At 42.4% G+C, this 18,899-nt stretch overlaps 1 protein-coding gene across 1 annotated transcript; it reads right to left on the bottom strand.

The window, feature by feature from the left end:
* Positions 1–4,739: 4,739 nt before the first annotated feature.
* LOC119510914 (group XIIA secretory phospholipase A2-like) lies at positions 4,740–5,360 on the bottom strand. Its single transcript, XM_037805342.1, has one exon. It carries the CDS (start codon positions 5,244–5,246, stop codon positions 4,740–4,742), a length of 507 nt encoding a protein of 168 aa, XP_037661270.1. The 5' UTR covers positions 5,247–5,360.
* Positions 5,361–18,899: the final 13,539 nt, after the last annotated feature.

The following is an 18,899-nucleotide window of genomic DNA, read 5'->3' as shown; positions in this document are numbered from 1 at the left end:
TATGGAACGAAGTATATAAATAACGTAAGGAAACTAGATAGGCTCTTCCAGCAGTTCCTGGATGAAATGAAGCTTGGTCTAGAGTGAAAGCAGTGGACATTGGAGAGAAGTAGATCAATTTGGAGGGTTGTACTGAGGTGATGCCAGCAGGACTCACAGATGAGTTGGAGGTGGGGGGTGAGGAAAAGAGGTTTCAACAACTCTTAGACTTTTGGTCTGAACAACTGAATAGATGATGGTGTCATGTATTGAGGAGGGAAATACTTTAAAGGAGTGGGTTTAGAGGGCAAATCAATAGTTCCTTTAGGACATGATGGATTTCAGGTGTCTATTAGGGATTCTAACAGTACATGTCAAGGAAGCAGTTAGATAATCAAAATGAGATTTCTTCATTTTTATTCTAAAACAACAGCATTAAGGGGAATTTTTTGAACCGGACTGTACTCCCATCAACAACAGAAATACTTTAACTTTTGAATATTCATTTATTCACCAAATCTTAAATGACCGGCCAGCGTGTGGCAGGTATTACTGGGCCCTACACATGTGAGAGTAGATACGACAGACATAGCCCCTCTTTTGTGTTCCCGTGTGCTAAAGCATTTACATGGTGTGCACATGCCCTCGGAATCAAGTGGTACACGTTTGTACACGGACAATCGATTGCCAAGGGGGAGCAAAGGTTTTGAGGACTGCATGTCCTTTTAGTCTCAATATTGTCTCCTTGCCCATTTTCCCTGGATTCCTATCCAAAGTTCAGGGGAAGGGGCCCAAGAGAGACAGAATAAAAAGTAAATCATTGTCGTTTCTGTGAGAAAACAAGAATAGAAAGCATCCCTGCCCTGTGGATGGGTGAGTCTGTTGCGTGCCTATCGGCTGCTGCAGAGGAGAGCCAGGTGGTCAAGGCTGGGAACAGGAGCAGACTATCCTAATTGGGGGCTGCGTCCCGTTGACTCTATTAAATGCCGAGAGCTGTCACATATTTTGGCCTCAGCATGGGACCCAGACTGAGCAAAGGGAGGTTATCACACTGCAGCTGGAAGGGCTATCCCCCCAGAAACCTTCCAACCTGGGTGAGACAGACTGGAGTTTGAGAAATTTTGCTTTTAGAGGCTGGGCCAAAGAAATGCTCTTGGATTCCATCTTTGTTCTGCTTTTATTTATTATTTTTTATTTGTTTCAGTTATTGCTGCATAATAAACCATCCCAAACTTCATGGTATAAAACCACCACTGTTTGATTATGATCAGGGATTCTGTGCATTGGGAATTCAGAAAGGGTATAGTTGCGATGGCTTCTCTCTGCTCCACAATGTCCATGGCCTCAAGCCGGGAAGACCTGAAGGCTGGAGGTAACGCCACAAGGGCCTGGAATTGTCAGAAGCTCACTCACTGGCTGTTGACTGTGACCTCAGCTGTGGCTGTTGGCCAGAACACCTGGGTGTGCGTTTTCCATGTGGCTTCTTGGGTTTCCCCACAACACGATGGCTGGGTTCTAAAAACTAGTGTCCCAAGTGAACCAGATGGAAGCTGTATCACCTTTAATGACTTAGCCTTGGAACTTACACAGCATCACTTCTGCCATTGTTATAAGCCACTCCCAATTCAAGGAAGAGAACACAGACCCCACCCCTTGATGGGAGGAGTATCAAAGTCACATTGCAAGAACAGCATGTGGGCTAGGACATAATGTTACGACCATTCCTGGAAATACAATCTGCCCCAGTTCTCATCAACAGCTTCCCTTAGAATAAAGGAAACAGCATTTAGTAGGAATGCCAGATACTTTGACATATTATCTCATTTAATACACAGATAAGTACTCTCTTTCTTGTTTTTTGTTTTGTTTTATAAATGAGAAAAAGATTCAGAGAACCTATGTAACTTGCCCACAGTCACTTGGATAGTATGTGGTGCAGGCAGGACCCATACCCAGGTCACCTGACTTTGAGATCAGTGCTTTTTCTGCTATTTTACATTATTTCTCTGGCTTCAGTCATTAACTGGGACTTATCCATCAAACTGATGTCCTCTTATTTATTTAGTCATACCCCTTTTGTTAAGCTCTGTTGTTTCTAATGTTTTACATCTTTGTTATTTTGGGGCATGGCTTTTTTCTCTGAATTATTTTCTAAGGATAAATTTCCAGGGGTAAATTGCAGAGTCATGGGATATACATATTTTGTTCCTCTTACACTGACATGTCATTTTCTGTAAGGCTTTTTGCCAGTTTTCAGCATAGCATTTGACTGTATTTTTCCCCTGGGCTTGGAAATCAAACAGATCTGACTATCTAATCCTGGGCAAGTTATTTACTCCATGTCAGCTTTAGATTTCCCATCAGTAAGATGGCAATAGTACCATCCTCACAGGGTTGGCTTGATAATTAAACGAGAGGATGTATGTGAAGGGCCTTGCTCAGTGCCGGTATCCTAGCAGGTGTAATAAATGCTGCTTGTTCATGGTTGTAATCTCAACAACAGTGTGTGATCAACACATTTGTTCTGATAAGGAAACCTGAAGCATTGGCCCAGTTGTGTAAAGAGTCTGACTGAGAACTCAAATTCATTTTCGTCACTGAGCCCTCACCTGCACAAGCTGCAACTCTAATAGCAATTATTTCCTATCTGCTAAGCGTATTTGCTCTGCAAGGGCTGAAATTGTGCTTTTGCACATAATGTTCTTACATTTGGAAAAACCTGCACCTACTGCTTTCTGTGAGTCTCTGGGTGGGAGTGAATTTGCTTTTACATTGACAAGAATTCTGTGCAAATTGCTTCAAGTGGAAAAGTATTTATTTAAGAGTTAAAATGTTGAATCAGTTGCCACATTAGTTCATTAATGCCTCTGTTGGTCTTTGGGATCTTTTCCTTAGTTATTACAGAACCTTTAAAATAACAGAAAATACTTGCCAGAAATAAGATTAAGCAACGAGAACCAGGTCATGTGGCAATCTGAATTATAAAAGAAGCCTGAGAGCAATTGAGCAATATCTGAGTTTTAATTCATACTTAACCTTTGACTCAGCAATTCTATTCTTAAGAACTCATTCCACAGAAGAGTCAACCAAGCATACAGTACATGACAGCTTTGTTTATAATAGCAAAACCTTGTAAAAAAAAACTAAATGTCCAATAAAGGAATGACTAAATATACCATCCATACCATGCAGCAATGATAGAGTTAGACTAAGCATGGGCAGATGTGGGGAAAATGTTCAAAATGTGCGTTGGGGTATGCTATAGCAGGACTCTAAAGCCAACCACGGCCATTGGAACACGGCCACGCCCATCTACTTCCCACCTGTGGCTGCTTCCTGCTGTAAAGGTGTTGCTGAGTAGGTGGGGCAGACACTATATGTGGTCCCCAGAGCTGGAAATGTTTATGCTTTGACACATTACAGAAAAGTTTCCTAACCCCTGCCCTATTGTGCGATCCTATTTATGGTGTTTTGGGGGGAAAGCTACATTAATGGCTATGCTTGTATGGGCACAGAAAATTTCTGGGAAAAGAACAGTTCACAGTGATTACCTTTGGGGCATGGGAATGTGGAATTAAGCAAGGAAGAGGAGTTCCTTCCACTTTAAAAGCTTCTGTACTCTTTGACTGTTTCTTTTTTTTTTTATTTTAATAGTCTTTTAATTGTCAAAGTAAATAGATTTATTTTTAAAGGTAGTTCTTTGCTTCTTGGCCTTTTGTAGCCATCCCTTTTCCACAGATAAAAATTAAAATAACAACATCATCTAGAATAATTTTTGCTAAAACACTACGGGATATTTTAAAAATGTCCCAGAATCTGGAACAAATGTTAGGGAATAAACAACAAACGTAACAGTATGTAGGGTTCTAAAGTGTATTACGTTAAACAACTTTTCACTTGTCTCATTAAATCTTTTATCCAGTTTTGGCAAAGATTATAGCAAAATAATATCTGCCATATTCATAAAATGGGAGTGGTTGTACTTCTGAATCTTGTCCACATCCTCTTCTATGCATATTATATAATACATAAATGCCCTGGTTTTGCTCCCTAAGAGGCTGCCAGCTGCTGGTTCCAAGTTTACAAGAGAAACACACATGAAATCCTGTCCATGTAGCTAGTCCTGTCATTAATACAAACAAGACACAGTCATATGCTAAACAGTTATAAAGAAATAGCTTATTATGTGCAATTAAAATAGAGAAAAATTAAGTCAGCTCTTCCCAGGCTGAATTAATAAATGTGTAAATATTTTAAAATTTCACATTAAACAAATATCAAAGGGAGGATTTCCCCATATTTCTAAATAATATAATGTTGATAATGTTGAACATATCTTATAATGGACTTTTACATTTGACCTCCTTTTTTGTAAATGTAGTTGCAATTACTGAGTGGCAGGCTCTCTCTTTTCAAAAAGTCTTTCTTAACACACACGTCTTTCTGGGATGGGTCGAGACAATCTGGCATCTAACGCAGCGTTACCAAGGAAGATACCATGATATCCCCTTCACTCCCCCACTTTATTATTTTTTTTTTAGCTTGAGGTTTTAATGTCAAAACATAAAGTCTTGTAAGTTCTTAAAATAATCCTTTCACAAAACAAGGCAGCTTTATGCTGTAAAAACATTAGTTCTCAGTCCAAGGTTATGTTTTCCTGTCCCCACCTGCTGTTCCCAGCTGTCAGCATCTTCTTTAGAGATCAGTTTTTTCTTCATAATGACACCTGCATGCAGCTCTTTGGCTGTCCAGGTATGATTTCAGCCTAAATGTATAACGCTGTCAAACAAGAGCTCCACTGTTGTTCCACATGCCTGAACATGCTGAGCTAGCCCTAATGTTTTCTGCACATCTCGGCAGATCTTGGAGAGGCAATACTGGAACTCCTCATCGCAGTCATTCTTGCTTTTGCCACAGGTCTCGTAGCACCTATCCTGTTGGTTGCAGCACTTGGTCAGGAAGGGGATACCAATGTTAAGGTGAACACCAAACAGCGGAGAACCACATCCTTTTGGTGGGGAGGGTTTATAACCATAACGTGGGAAAGGCTTAGATTCGTCACTGCACTTGTACTGGCAGAGCCCGTCCTGGCCTCCAAGGAGGTCCAAGGCGGCGTTCAGGTACGAGTCTATCTTGTGAACGCCGTTCCGGATGGTCTTAAGCGTGGCCCTCCAGTCGGTGGTCTGGGCCTCCTCCTGGCCCCTGAGAGCCGCCGCCAGGAGGAGGAGGGGCAGGAGAGCGAGCGCGGGCCGCGGAAGCACAGCCATCCACGCGGCGCCGGCCTCGCCAGGCCCCACGGGTCCCCGGAGCCGCAGCGGGCGCGCCTCCACGGAGACTCCGGGGCGCCCTAGGCAGCGGCGAGAGCTCGGGGCTAGGAGGCAGCCACCCGCTGCATGTCCGCGCCTCCTTCCGCCGCCGCCGCCGCCTTTACCTTTGATTGTTTCTTAAAAGCATATATAACTTAAAACAACTTTTTTTTTTAAAGAAAAGCAAATGAAGCAGGAAGAGAACAGTGCTTTCGGCACAGCCAGTGTAAGAAGGGCTCCTGGCCCAAGGCAGCATCTTTTTGAGTGGTCTTTGCACCACCTGCTCCAACTCATCTGAGTTATAAAAAAAAAAAAATCTCCCGAATCAGAATCAGAACTGGGAGGGGCTGGGCCTGGAATCTAAGGTTTAGCCAGTTCCCCAGAGGATTTTAATGCACCCTGATGTTCAAAACCACCACTCTAACCATAAATCTCAGAGATCTGCAAAAGATTTCTCAGCGGGCTTTAATATGATCAGTGTGAGATAACTGATTCCAGCCAGTGTCTAACCACAGTGACAGCAACAAAAATAGCTCCCATTTGTGAGCACTTCCTAATGTCAGGCCCTGTACATAAGCTTAATGTACGTACTGGGTCTCATTTAATTCTCTTAGCAACACTGCGCTGAGTGTTGCCATGAGGAACAGGGGTCCAGGCAGGTTAAGAGCCACTATTCCAGCCCCATGGGACACCCCCTAAGTTAATCTCTCTTTTAGGTTGCTCACCTGGCAAGCCACTTGATGCTGGTTTAACTTTGTGTGGCAGTCTCAAGAGACCAACCAGCTGGGTCACCTTGAGCAAGATATTCACCTTCTCTGGGCCACAGTTTGCACACTTGCAAAATGAGGGGCTTGAACAAGGTCCTCTGGAAGGGGCTGAAAGCAGCCTTCTCACACTGCACAGGGTGTATGTTCCAGTGTGACAGTACCGCTCCCAGCTCCTTACTGCTGTGCCCTCCTCCTCCTGTCCTTCCCTGTTGAGGCAGGTGGCATCACTATCCCCCATCTCTGATTAAGGGTTATTTCCTGAGCATCACCATCTCTCCAGCTCATTAAAATATATTATGAGTCTTCCTAAAACTTGTGTTATCCCTAAATAGCCTGCCTGCTCCTCTCAGGGAAGGTCATGTCCTTGCCATGTTTAGACCCAAGTCAACTAGCACAGTACTAAGCCCAGAGGAGTTCAGGAAATGCAGTTGGAATGATTCTCAAATGACTTTTTCTGACAGTCAGAAACATAACTGCTTCGTGGCACTCTTCAAGTTGACAGAGCAAGCAGTCTGGTGATTGCTGCTTCCACAGAGAGGGGCTCCTGAGCGGGGATCAATGTGGAATGATGCATGGATTTCCACACAGGGGTGCCTGTACCCCACAGGCACACAGCATTGTGCCAAGGGGAACTGAAGCCATGGGGTAGACACTGTGCAAAGCCCTGGGGCTTTGATTTTACTGGATAGTGAATAGTTACAAGTTATTCATAGGTTAAAAGACACAGCTATGTTATGGTTTTCGATGCTAGTTTTTCATGAATTTTGAAGAGAAAACATGCTATTTCAGGGCAAGCAGCTGTTTGTGGCTGCTGTCTTAGTTCAAGTTTACTCTCTTCTGCTCTTAGGGTAAATTCAAAGGCAAAGTTTGAAGAGCACCATGGAAACAGCTGTTGTCCTGGGGAGTTATGAGACCTGAATTCAGGCCTTAGCTCAGTGAGACACTGGCAGGTCTTTCCACATCTCTGGGCCTCAGTTTCCTCACTTTGTAAAATAAGGTGGTGGGCCCCTACTTTGAGCATACATTTTAACAGGGACGATGTCATGTAGTCCAGTGGAGCAGGGGTGAGGTGGGGAGGAAAAAACTCTGCAACTAAAGCGGACAAAGTAAGTGACTGGGACTGATATTAAGCTTCAATCCACATTTGCATGACTCTCAAATTCAGAGGAGGGGAAATGGTATAAAGAATGGTCATGACCCATATGTTCATAGCTTTCCTCAGAGTATGTGGCATGACAAGTTGGGACCTAAGGTGCAACCTCATTAAGACCGGCATGCCATGGGCTGCTCTGGCTTTTCCTCCCCACTTCCTGCAAGGGGACAGTTTGTTTCCTCCCCCATATGAATCTGAGTGACAGGAAGGGAAAGGTCATGGTGGGAAACCACAGAAAGTGGAACAAGCCTCCAGGGTGACAGGGCACTTTTAGGGTCCCAGTCTAGTGCTTGGGATTTAACTTCAGTTACGAGGCATACGGTCTCTTCCAGGAGGAAGCCCACAAAGGAATCTACTGGAAGGATTTGAGTGTAGAAGGCTTTATCAGTCAGGAGTCTTTAAGGAAGCAGAACTGACAGGAAATATAAGTAAATATTATGCAATTGTAGGGATGTGCAAGTCCAAATTCCTTAGGGCAGGTGCAAGCCGGGAACTCCAATGAAGGTCCTTGATGAATTCCCCAGGACAAGCTGGCTGGCTGAAGTAGCGATGGAAATTCTCTCTTCTGAGTGTTGAAATCATCACTTCTCCTTTTAAAGCCTTCAACTGATTGGATTAGACATCTCTCATTATTGAAGGCAATCTCCTCAGTTGATTGCAATCAGCCACAGACACAATCACCTTCTGATGATTTAAGTCCATGAAATGTCCTCATAGTAACAATCAGGCCAGTGCTTTCTTGACCAAACTACTGGACACTATAACCTGGCCAAGTTGACACTTGAACTTACATATCACAGTCTACTCTCTGTCAACTTGGCAGCCATACATTTCTCCTTAAACCATACTTAATCTCTAAATAAAACCAGTAACAGTCATTTTTGTCTAGAAATACTTAACTGTCCTGCATACAACCAGAAATGCACTAACTGTCCCCAGGATAGGGTGCAAGTCCTTCGGTAATATTCCCTCTTAAACTTAATATCCTAAAACTTAAATACAAATGAACCTAATACAATTTATGTCATATGATGTGGGGATAAGGAAGGGAAGAAAATAAAGATATTTGCTTTATGTATATATATATATAAACATTTTCATAACAAAACAAGGAAGAAATATTCATAACCATTATAGTCCTTGTTTCAGTAACTGGTCATATGGTCATAGCTTGTATGTGTAACTGCTTTCTTCCACCACCCATTCCATGTTCCCTTTACCCTCAGTAAGCACCTCAGCTGGCCATGGTTTTTTACCTGGTGGGGTGACTCAAACCTTCATTCCGAAGTTTCTGGGCCATTGGTAGTCCTGCCTGGATTGGTTTGTTGCAGTTTTCCATTGACTTTAATCACAGGGCATGGTAGTAGTGAGACATCCTAGGGGATCTCCTGTATTCCAGGCAAACTCTTCTTTATCTACATTGTGTAGTCGTAGTCCTACTTCCTCTTGGAAGTCAGGATCAATAACTCAAGTCATTACAGTAATTCCCTTCTTTGCCTGTTGATTCAGAGGCATGGGGAGCTCAAAGTGGTCAGGTGACAGTCTTAACTTCCAGTTCAGTGGAATCATTGTGTCTGTTGGCGAAAGCATGCCTCTTTTTGGAACTAAAACCTGTAGACGAGCAGAGCTTAAGGTTGCAGGAACAGGAGGCAAAAATTTTTCTAGTGGATCACTATTTTCGAATGGTAAGTGTTGCCACTCCCACTTCCACCCCTTGATTCCTGGACCCGTGAATCTAAGCTATGAGAGAGACAGCACCATAGAGTGGACACTGATTTAGAACATACACAGCCTCCTGGAGAACACTGTCCCAGCCCTGCAAGGTATTACCACCTAGTTGGTGCTGTAATTGACTCTTCAAAGGGCCATTTCATTGTTTTGTCACTCCAGTTGCTTCAGGATGATGGGGAACATGGTAAGACCAGTAAGTTCCATGAGCATGTGCCCATTCCCACACTTCATTTGCTGTGAAGTGGGTTCCTTGATCAGAAGCAATGCTGTGTGGAATATCATGATGGTAGATAAGACATTTCGTTAAGTCCACAGATGGTAGTTTTGGCACAAGCATTGTGTGCAGGGAAGGCAAACCCATATCCAGAGTGTATGTCTATTCCAGTCAGAGCAAAATGCCACCACTTCCATGATGGAAGTGGTCCAATTTAATCAACTTGCCACCAGATAAGCAGGCTGATCAACACAGGGAATGGTGCCACATCAGGTACTGAGTGTGGGTCTCTGCTGCTGGCAGATTGGGCACTGAGCAGTGGCGGTAGCCAGGTCGGCCTTGGTGAGTGGAAGTCCATGTTGCTGATCCCATGTATAACCTTCATCCCTAACACCATGGCCATTTTGTTCCTGAGCCCATTGGGCAATGAGAGGAGTGGCTGGGGAAAGAGGCTGACTGGTATCCACAGATTGGGTCATCTTATCCACTTGATTATTAAAATCTTCCTCGGCTTAAATCCCCCTATGGTAAGCATTCATGTGGGCTACAAATATCTTCATTTTTTTTTGCCCACTCAGAAAAGTCTATCCACATACCTCTTGCCCAGACATTTGTCACTAATTTTCCAATCAAGTTCTTTCCAAGTCCCTGATTATCCAGCCAAACCATTGGCAATAGCCCATGAATCAATATACAAACACACGTCCAGCCATTTCTCCTCCCAAGCAAAATGAACAACCAGGTGCACTGCTTCAAGTTATGCCCACTGGGAGGATTTCCCTTCACCACTGTTCTTCAGTGGTATCCCAGAAAGGGGCTGCAGTGCTACAGCTGTCCTCTTTCAAGTGGTACCTATATATCATGCAGACCCATCTGTAAAACAGGCCCAAGTCTTCTCTTCCTCACTCAACTGATCATAAGGAACCTATAGCCAAGAGACTATAGCTGTGGGCTGGGAAAGAGAAGGTAAGGTGGCAGGAGTGGGAGCCTGTTGGGACTTCAGTCTAGTTACAGGTCTGGAAGAAAAGAGGGGTGGTGGGAGTGGGTCAGGAAAAGAATTAGAAGTGTCTTGTGAGTCAACTACCTCACAGATTCCATTGCAGTTTCATCTGGTGAAACAGGATTACTCTCTTCAGACAGAGGAGTGAGGGCTGTTTCCTCTGAAGAGGTGGTTACATGTTTATCAGGCATAGCAGGGTTAATATCTTCAAAGGAAGGTTGAATGGCAGATTCCTTAGGGCAGACCTTTACAGGTTTATCTGGCAAAAACTCAGCAGAAGCTGGGGTTTCAGTGTCCCCACCCCCAACATTATCAACACATATGTCCCCATTCCAATTTTCAGGATCCCATTCCTTTCCAATCAATTCCAATTTTCAGAATCCTATTCCTTTCCAGTCACTGCCCTCACTTTAATAGCAGACACCCCACAAAGGTTGGGAATTTAGTTTAAGTTGTAATTCAGTCACTCACACAATGAAACTCTGGGTCTGGTTTTCAGAAATCTCAAGTCTGTCACTACATGAAATAAGATTTTCTTTCAGGGCACACAAAGAAACTTTCAGGTCCTTCATGCAGTGCTTATGTTGGGAATTTGAAGTATTGAGCTCATCCCTTTCTTTTACAACTGTATCCAGTGTATTCAGGGACAACAACATCATTATACCCTTTAATTCGGCAAAATTCTGATAAGGTGTCACCCAGAGAGTTGCTTCTTATAAGCATTTGAGTAGCCCTATTTAGTGGTGATATCTCACCCCATGGACTATCAGTGCCATTTTGAGTGTTGGAAATAGAGTCATTAGTGCCTTTGAATTTAATCAAATGAGAGAATCAATTCCAAACACCCCAGAACCAAGGCAGAAATCTCATCCTTAAGATTCTGTTTCTCGGAGAAACTAAGATGGCGGCTAAGTGAGACAGGGCAAAAAACACCTCCATGAAAAACACTAGATAAAAACCAGAAAGTGACCCAGAATACCGGTTACAGTGATGCGCCAGCTGGACAAGTTCTGCTAGTTCCACAGGGGCTGTATACTTGGTAAAACCAGGAGTCTGCATTCTGAAATGAGTGAGTAAGCTGGCTGGAAGACCCGCAGCCGTGTGGCGTTGTGGGGAAGTCAGGGCTGGGCATTTGGAGACCAACTGGCTCTTTAAAAAAAAAAAAAAAAAAAAAAGGGAAAAGCCCAGGAGTGGCTGCAGTTGCGGGAGTGGGAACCACGCAGTAAAACACAGCAAGAGGGGCTGGACCGGCCTCTCAGTGTCTGGCCTGGAGGATAGTCCGCTGCAGATACCCTTGGGGCCAGGGGAATGGAGAGGAGAGCCAGAAGCTGAAAGAAACCCCGTGGCTCGCAGCTGGCTCCCTGGAGGGCTGGATAAACTCCTGCCAGGGGCTGTGCCCACAGCCCAGAGCCCCGCCACTTGTCCCGGAGCTGGGGAGGAGGAACTGTGCGAGGAGGGGAGGGTTGAGACGCCCCGTTCAGCCATCTTTGCTTCAGGCTGAGAGTGCTGCTGCACGGGCCGGCGGCCCAGGGCTTCCCTTGAGGGATGGCGCACACTGGTGATGTAGCACAGCATTCCCTCGGCTGAGCTCCTGGAGGATCGCGGCTGGGAGGGGGGACTTGCTCGGAGAACCCAGGGACGCTCCACCAAGTCCGGTGGTTTGTGGGACAGCGAGAGAGAGGGTCGGGGGCTGAACTGAAATGAAGGCTTAGACTCTTGCGGCAGCCTTGCATCTCCGGGAACCTGTGGGATTTGAATATTAAAGCTGTCCTTCCTCCCTGGCCACACGTACACACGCCCCACATTCAGGGCGGATGGCTCCAGCAACACACCCAAACTGAGTTCTCCAACTGAACCCCACAAGAATCATTTCCCCACACGCAGCGGGAACAAGGTTGAGAACTGACTTGAGGGGTATAGGTGACTCACAGATGCCATCTGCTGGTTAGTTAGAGAAAGTGTATGTCACCAAACTGTGTTTCTGAAAAATTAGATTGATATCCTTTTTTTTTACAACTTGAAAGAATCCTATCAAGCAAAACAAATGCCAAGAGGCCAAAAACAACAGAAAATCTTAATGCATATGATAAAACCAGATGATATGGAGAATCCAACTCCAAACACACAAATCAAGATATCAGAAGAGACTCAGTACTTGGCAGCATTAATCAAAGAACTACAATCGAGGAATGAAAACATGGCAAAGGATTTAAAGGACATCAAGAAGACCATGGCCCAGGATATAAGTGACATAAAGAAGACCCTAGAAGAGCATAAAGAAGACACTGCAAGAGTAAATAAAAAAATAGAAGATCTTATGGAAATAGAAGAAACTGTTGGCCAAATTAAAAAGACTGGATATTCACAATACAAGACTAGAGGAAGCTGAACAACATCTCAGTGTCCTAGAAGTCCACAGAACAGAAAATGAAAGAACAAAAGAAAGAATGGAGAAAAAAATTGAAAAAATTGAAATGGATCTCAGGGATACGATAGATAAAATGAAACGTCCAAACTTAAGACTCATTGGTGTCCCAGAAGGGGAAGAGAAGGGTAAAGGTCTAGAAAGAGTATTCAAAGAAATTGTTGGGGAAAACTTCCCCAACTTTCTACACAATATAAATACACAAAGCATAAATGCCCAGCGAACTCCAAATAGAATATATCCAAATAAACCCACCCCGAGACATATTCTGATCAGACTCTCAAATACTGAAGAGAAGGAGCAAGGTCTGAAAGCAGCAAGAGAAAAGCAATTCACCACATACAAAGGAAACAACATAAGACTAAGTAGTGACTACTCAGCGGCCACCATGGAGGCGAGAAGGCAGTGGCATGACATATTTAAAATTCTGAGAGAGAAAAATTTCCAACCAAGAATACTTTATCCAGCAAAACTCTCCTTCAAATTTGAGGGAGAGCTTAAATTTTTCACAGACAAACAAATGCTGAGAGACTCTGCCAATAAAAGACCTGCCCTACTTCAGATTCTAAAGGGAGCCCTACCAACAGAGAAACAAAGAAAGGAGAAAGAGATACAGAGAATTTTAACAGACATATATAGTACCTTACATCCCAAATCACCAGGACACTCATTTTTCTCTAGTGATCACGGATCTTTCTCCAGAAGGGACCATAAGCTGGGACATAAAACAAGCCTCAAGAAATTAAAAAAAAAAAAAAAAAAAAAATTGAATATACTCAAAGCACATTCTCCAAACACAATGGAATACAAATAGAAGTCAATAATTTTTGAACTGTAACTCCACTATTTACTTCCTACATGATATAAAATACACAAACTCTAATGACAAATCAGTGGTTTTGAACTCAACGTAAAATATGTAATTTTAGACAACTATATAAAGGTGGGGGAATGGAGGAGTATAGGAACATAGTTTATGTGTCCTATTGAAATGAAGGTGGTATCAAAGAAAAACAAGATTGTTACGGATTTAAGAGGTTAATTTTAAGACCCACAGTAAACACAAAGAAATTATTAGAGAATATAACCATAGAGATGAAAAGTAGAGTATGGGTTAAGAGAAATGGGGGAAGGGGCAATGGGGAGTTAAGAAATGAGTGTAGGGTTGCTGTTTGAGGTGAGGGAAATTTCTAGTAATGGATGGTGGGAAAGAGCATTACAACATTCTAAATGTGATTAATCCCACTAATGGAAGGCTAGGGAGGGGGTGGAATGGGAAGATTTAGGCTGTATATATGTTTCCACAATTGAAAAAAAAAAGTCTAAATAGAAGACAATTGAATGCCAAGGATGAACCTGGATGGGATTGGAGGATGGAGGACAGGAGGCTCAAAGGGTCACAGTTGAGACATAAGAAAAAGGAAATATAGAATGTAAGCTTTGTATCATTGTTGAATCTCTTGTACTTCTTAGCTGCGCTTAATGGGATTGCATAAAAGAATGTTCTTATTCATGGGAATTATACATGTGAATTATAGTGTTTGTTCAAGGGTGTGAGCAGCTAGCTCTCATATGTTCAAAAGACAGAGCAATAGATGATGGTATGATAGATAGGGAGGGAGGGAGGGAAAGAAATAGCGATGTGACAGCATGTTAAAGTTGGTGGATCAGGCTATCGGGGGAGGGGTGTCAGAGTATGATGGAATTCTGTGTATGGGGTTAGTATTGTTTTTGCAACTGTTCCTATAACTTTGAATTTATTTAAAAAAAAAAAAGATTCTGTTTCTCAAGAACCACTCCTGGTCCAAAGCTGTATTAGTCAGGATTCTCTAGGGAAACAGAACCAACAGGAGATATATATATATATAATGAGATTTTTATAACAATTGTCTTATGTGACTGTAAGGATGGGTAGGTCCAAATTCCGTAGGGCAGGACTCAAGTCAGGAACTCTGATGAGGGCCCTTGATGAATCCCCAGGAGAAGCTGGCTGGCTGAAGTAGAGATGGAATCATTACTTCTCCTTTTAAGGCCTTCAACACATTGGTCAGACTTCTCTTGTTGTTGAAGGTAATCTCCTCAGTTGAACATAGATGTAATCAGCCATAGATGCAATCACCTTAGTAGTGATTTAAATTCACAAAATGTCCTCACAGTAACAATAAAACCAGTGCCTGCTTGACCAAACAACTGGACACCATAATCTGGCCAAGTTAACACATGAACTTAACCATCACAAAGAGTAAACAGGACGATATATCTTCCTTCTTTTTAAAATAAATTATCTTTCCTAAGAAACCACAGAGAGAAGCTAAAGGCCAAAGGGATACCAAAAGAGAGATGGATCTGTTTCCTTTCTACACAAAGCTTTGTATGAGCGCCATGTGCCAGGCTGTCTGAAGTCCTAGGGATTTAGCCAGGAAGATGTGAACTTCTCTTTTACATGACTTTCTGTCTTTGTGTGCAGGGAAGAAAAATATATTCAATCCATATTTCAAAAAATTTCAAAGAATAAAGTTTTTGTTTTGTTTTTCTTTCTTTTGAGGGGGTGGTTCTCGTGGTTAGGGAGTGGGTTCTATAAATATTATATGATTATTGTAGAAAATTTTGAAAATGCAGAATAGAATAAAATAAATATAGTGATGTTTTAATTTTTTAATACACTTCCTAATGGAGAAAAAGACATGCATATATAACATATGTGTACATGTATAGGTATCCACATACACATACATAAAACTAAATTAGGAAACTGATTTACATACTTGCAACCTGCTCTTTTAACTTTTTTTTGTAAACTTTCTCCATTTAAAAAAATATTCAACACCATATAAAATGATACAGACAATTACATGATAAAGGTAGACAAGCATTCAATTAACCAATCTCCTATGATTTGCCTTTTAGATTATTCCCAATTTCTTCCAATTTTAAATAATGCTGCAATGAATGAACATCTTTATAAATATAGCCTAGAAAATATCTCTGATTTTTTCCTGAGGATAAATTCCTAGAAGCAGAACTGCAGGGTCAATGTGTATGAACATCTAAAAAGATTTTCACACGTGCTAAATTGCCTTCCAGGAAGGTCTTAGCAGCTTGCCCTCCTCCCAGCAGTTTCTGAGAGTGCCAAAGGGTTTTGAACATAATTTTTTAAATCTCTTAAAAACAAACAAACAAAAACCCCTCTTGGATTAGTAAATATACTTTGCCCCTCCTCCTAGTAATACCTAATTAACCCTCAAAAGAATGCTCTAACCTAGTGCTTCTCAAACTTTAGTGAGCATCAGAATCATCTTGAGAGCTTGTTAAAACAGATTACTGGGCTCCACCCCCAGAGATTATGATTTAGTAGATCTTCTGTAAGGAAACAGAATTTACATTTCTAACAAGCTCCCAGGTGGAGCTGAGACTGCTGGTCTGCAGACTACATTTTGAACAGTGCACCAGAGAGAGGCTTTATGGCTTCACAGTGACGACTACACTTTTCCTATGGATCCTGCCTTCCTCTGTCCTGTGAGTCCTGATAAGTGATAAATCTTACTGTGTACTCTGAATATTGTTTCTGATGACCCACACCCGCAGAATGTGGGCTTTATAGGTTTTTCTGTATCTAACAGACATGTGTTGCAAGTTGACCTAAGGGGCACTGGGCTAACAGCCGGACTGGCCGAATACCCAATTTCACACTCTCTGCCTTCAAGAAGTTCACCACTGAGGAGACACATTAAAAGATTACCGTAGATGTGGAGAAATTGGAACCTGCATACGGTGCTGGTGGGGATGCAGAATGGTGCTGCCACTTTGAAAAAAAGTCTACTAATTCCTCAAAAGGTTAAACAAAGAATTACCAAATGACACAGAAATTCACTCCTGGGTTTATACCAAGAGAACTGAAAACACACGTCCAACCAAAAATTTGTATATGAATGTTCATAGCATCATTATTTGTAATAGTCAAAAAGTGGAAACAACTCAATTGTTCATCAATTAATGAATGGATAAATAAAATGGCAATAAAAATACACATGCTACAACATGAATGAACCTTGAAAACATTCTGCTAAGCAAATGAAGCTGTCACAAAAGATCACATATTGTATAATTCTATTTATATGACCTGTCCAGAACAGGCAAATCTATAGAAACAGAAAATAGATTTTGGTTGCCAGAGGCCAGGGTGGGGGTGGGAGGGTGAGGATTGACTGCTAATGGGTGTGGGCTATCTTTTTGGGTTGAGGAAAATGTTCTAAAATTGATTTCAGTGATGGTTGCTGTTTTAGTTTGCTAAAGCTGAGGGAATGCAAAACACCAGAAATGGATAGGCTTTTATAAAAGGGGGTTTATTAGGTTACACAGTTACAGTCTTAAGGCCATTAAAGTGTCCAAAGTAACGCATCAACAATCGGGTACCTTCACTGGAGGATGGCCAATAGTGTCCGAATCAAAATGGCTTTCTCCCAGGACGCTCCTCTCTAGGCTTCAGCTTCTCTCCAAAATGTGACTCTTAGTTGCTCCTGGGGCGTTTGCCCTCTCTTAGCTTCTCCGGAGCAAAAGTTGGCTTTCAAAGGTCATCTACAAAATGTCTCTGTAAGCTGAAGCTCCTCTCCCAGTTCCAGTGCGTTCTTCAAAGTGTCCCTCTTGGCTGTAGCAAGTGCGCTCCTTCTGTCTGAGCTTATATAGTGCTCCAGTAAACTAATCAAGGCCCACACTGAATTGGCGGGGCCACACCTCCATGGAAATTATCTCATCAGAGTTATCACCTATAGTTGGGTGGGTCACATCTCCATGGAAACACTCAAAGGATTCCAATCTAATCTGCACTAAAACATCTGCCCCACAAGATTGCATCAAAGAATATGGCTTTTTCTGGGGGACATAATACATTCAAACTGGCACGGTTGTCAACTCTGGGAATTTACAAAAAACCAGTGAACTTAATACCTTAATAGGTGAATTGTATGGTATGTGACTTATATCTCAAAAAAACTGTTACAAAAAAAAAATCATCATAAACCGCCATTAAAGGTATATAATACTAGAAAGGAAGCAGAGGAGCAATATGGGAAGGGGCCACCTGGGAAAGGTGGAAGTTTTGCTTGAACTGTTTTATGCATTTTGTAGGTATCTTTACTGTGGTTTGGGGGGCTCATTATGTCCAAAGCTCCCTAGTTGGTAAGTAGTTTGCAGCACTTCTGAGAATCTGACTTTGTTCCCTCCCTTCTCCTGCACCCCCCAAGTTATCCTCCTGGTCCATCCCTTTCTTGTGGCTGCGCTCCTGCCAGGGCCAATGCATTAGCTTGCCTTCAGGGTGCATACACTGGGGTCCTGAGACCTATTTGCAAAGTGTGTCATCCCCCCCCTCCCCCCACGATGCATGGCCTGACCCCTTTCTGTGTCTGGGCAAGATTCAAACTAAACTCTGAAGACCCACAGGATGAAAGGATGGGAGGAGGTGGTGAGCTCCCCCATCCACCCCACATACTCTGATTATTGCTAGAATTGCCAGGAGCTGCTTTGTGGGAAAACTGGCCCCAATCTTCCTCAATCCCACACTACCAACTCTCCCCTGAGTCCCTGGGCTAGGGCCAACACCTTGAATAGTCTTTCTTTTCCCCTCTGGTTTCAGGTGCCACTTTTACTGTGTATTAAATTCCTACAATGTACTTGGGACTATTTCTGGACTTTGTTTTGTTCCATTGGTATATCTGGCTTTTCATGTATCGGGAACAAACTGTTTTAATTACTGATTTTCTAATTTGTTTTTGTATCTGATAGTGCTAGCTCTCCCCTCTTTGCTCTCCTTTTCTAGAGCTTGTTTATTTCCAGGTTATTCTTGTTTATTTTTCCAAATGAATTTTAGGAACAAATAAGATTGTTAAAAACACATGTGACATATTAATCCTATCACTACTTTTATTGGGATTATGTTAAATTTGTCATTTCACTTAGGAAGAATTGAGATTTGTATGACATTGAGTCTTCCTATTCAAAAACACCTGTCTTTCCATTTGACACAGCTTGCTGATCTGTAGAATGGGAATAAAACTAATAACAGTCTCAGAGTTGTCCTCCAGATTAACTGAGAAAATGCACGTGAAGTACAGCATAGCGAAGGGTCAACATTTGCTTTGCCACTTCCTAGCTGTATGATTTTGAGCTTGTCTCTCATTTGTAAAATGAAGATAATCATAATATCTGCTGGATAGGACTGTAACGAGGGTTAAATTAGATGAGGTAGGCAAAGTATTCAGTGTACTACCTGAAAGATAAGCATTCAATAAATATTGGCAGTTATTCTGAAAAATGGGCTATCACAGGGAA

Source organism: Choloepus didactylus, chromosome 15, assembly GCF_015220235.1.
Source record: "Choloepus didactylus isolate mChoDid1 chromosome 15, mChoDid1.pri, whole genome shotgun sequence".
Lineage (NCBI taxonomy): Eukaryota > Metazoa > Chordata > Mammalia > Pilosa > Megalonychidae > Choloepus > Choloepus didactylus.
This window is presented reverse-complemented; position numbering and strand designations above follow the sequence as displayed.

Excerpts from the sequence above, each read along its gene's own strand:
- LOC119510914 (XM_037805342.1), bottom strand. The coding sequence starts at position 5,246 with ATGGCTGTGCTTCCGCGGCCCGCGCTCGCTCTCCTGCCCCTCCTCCTC.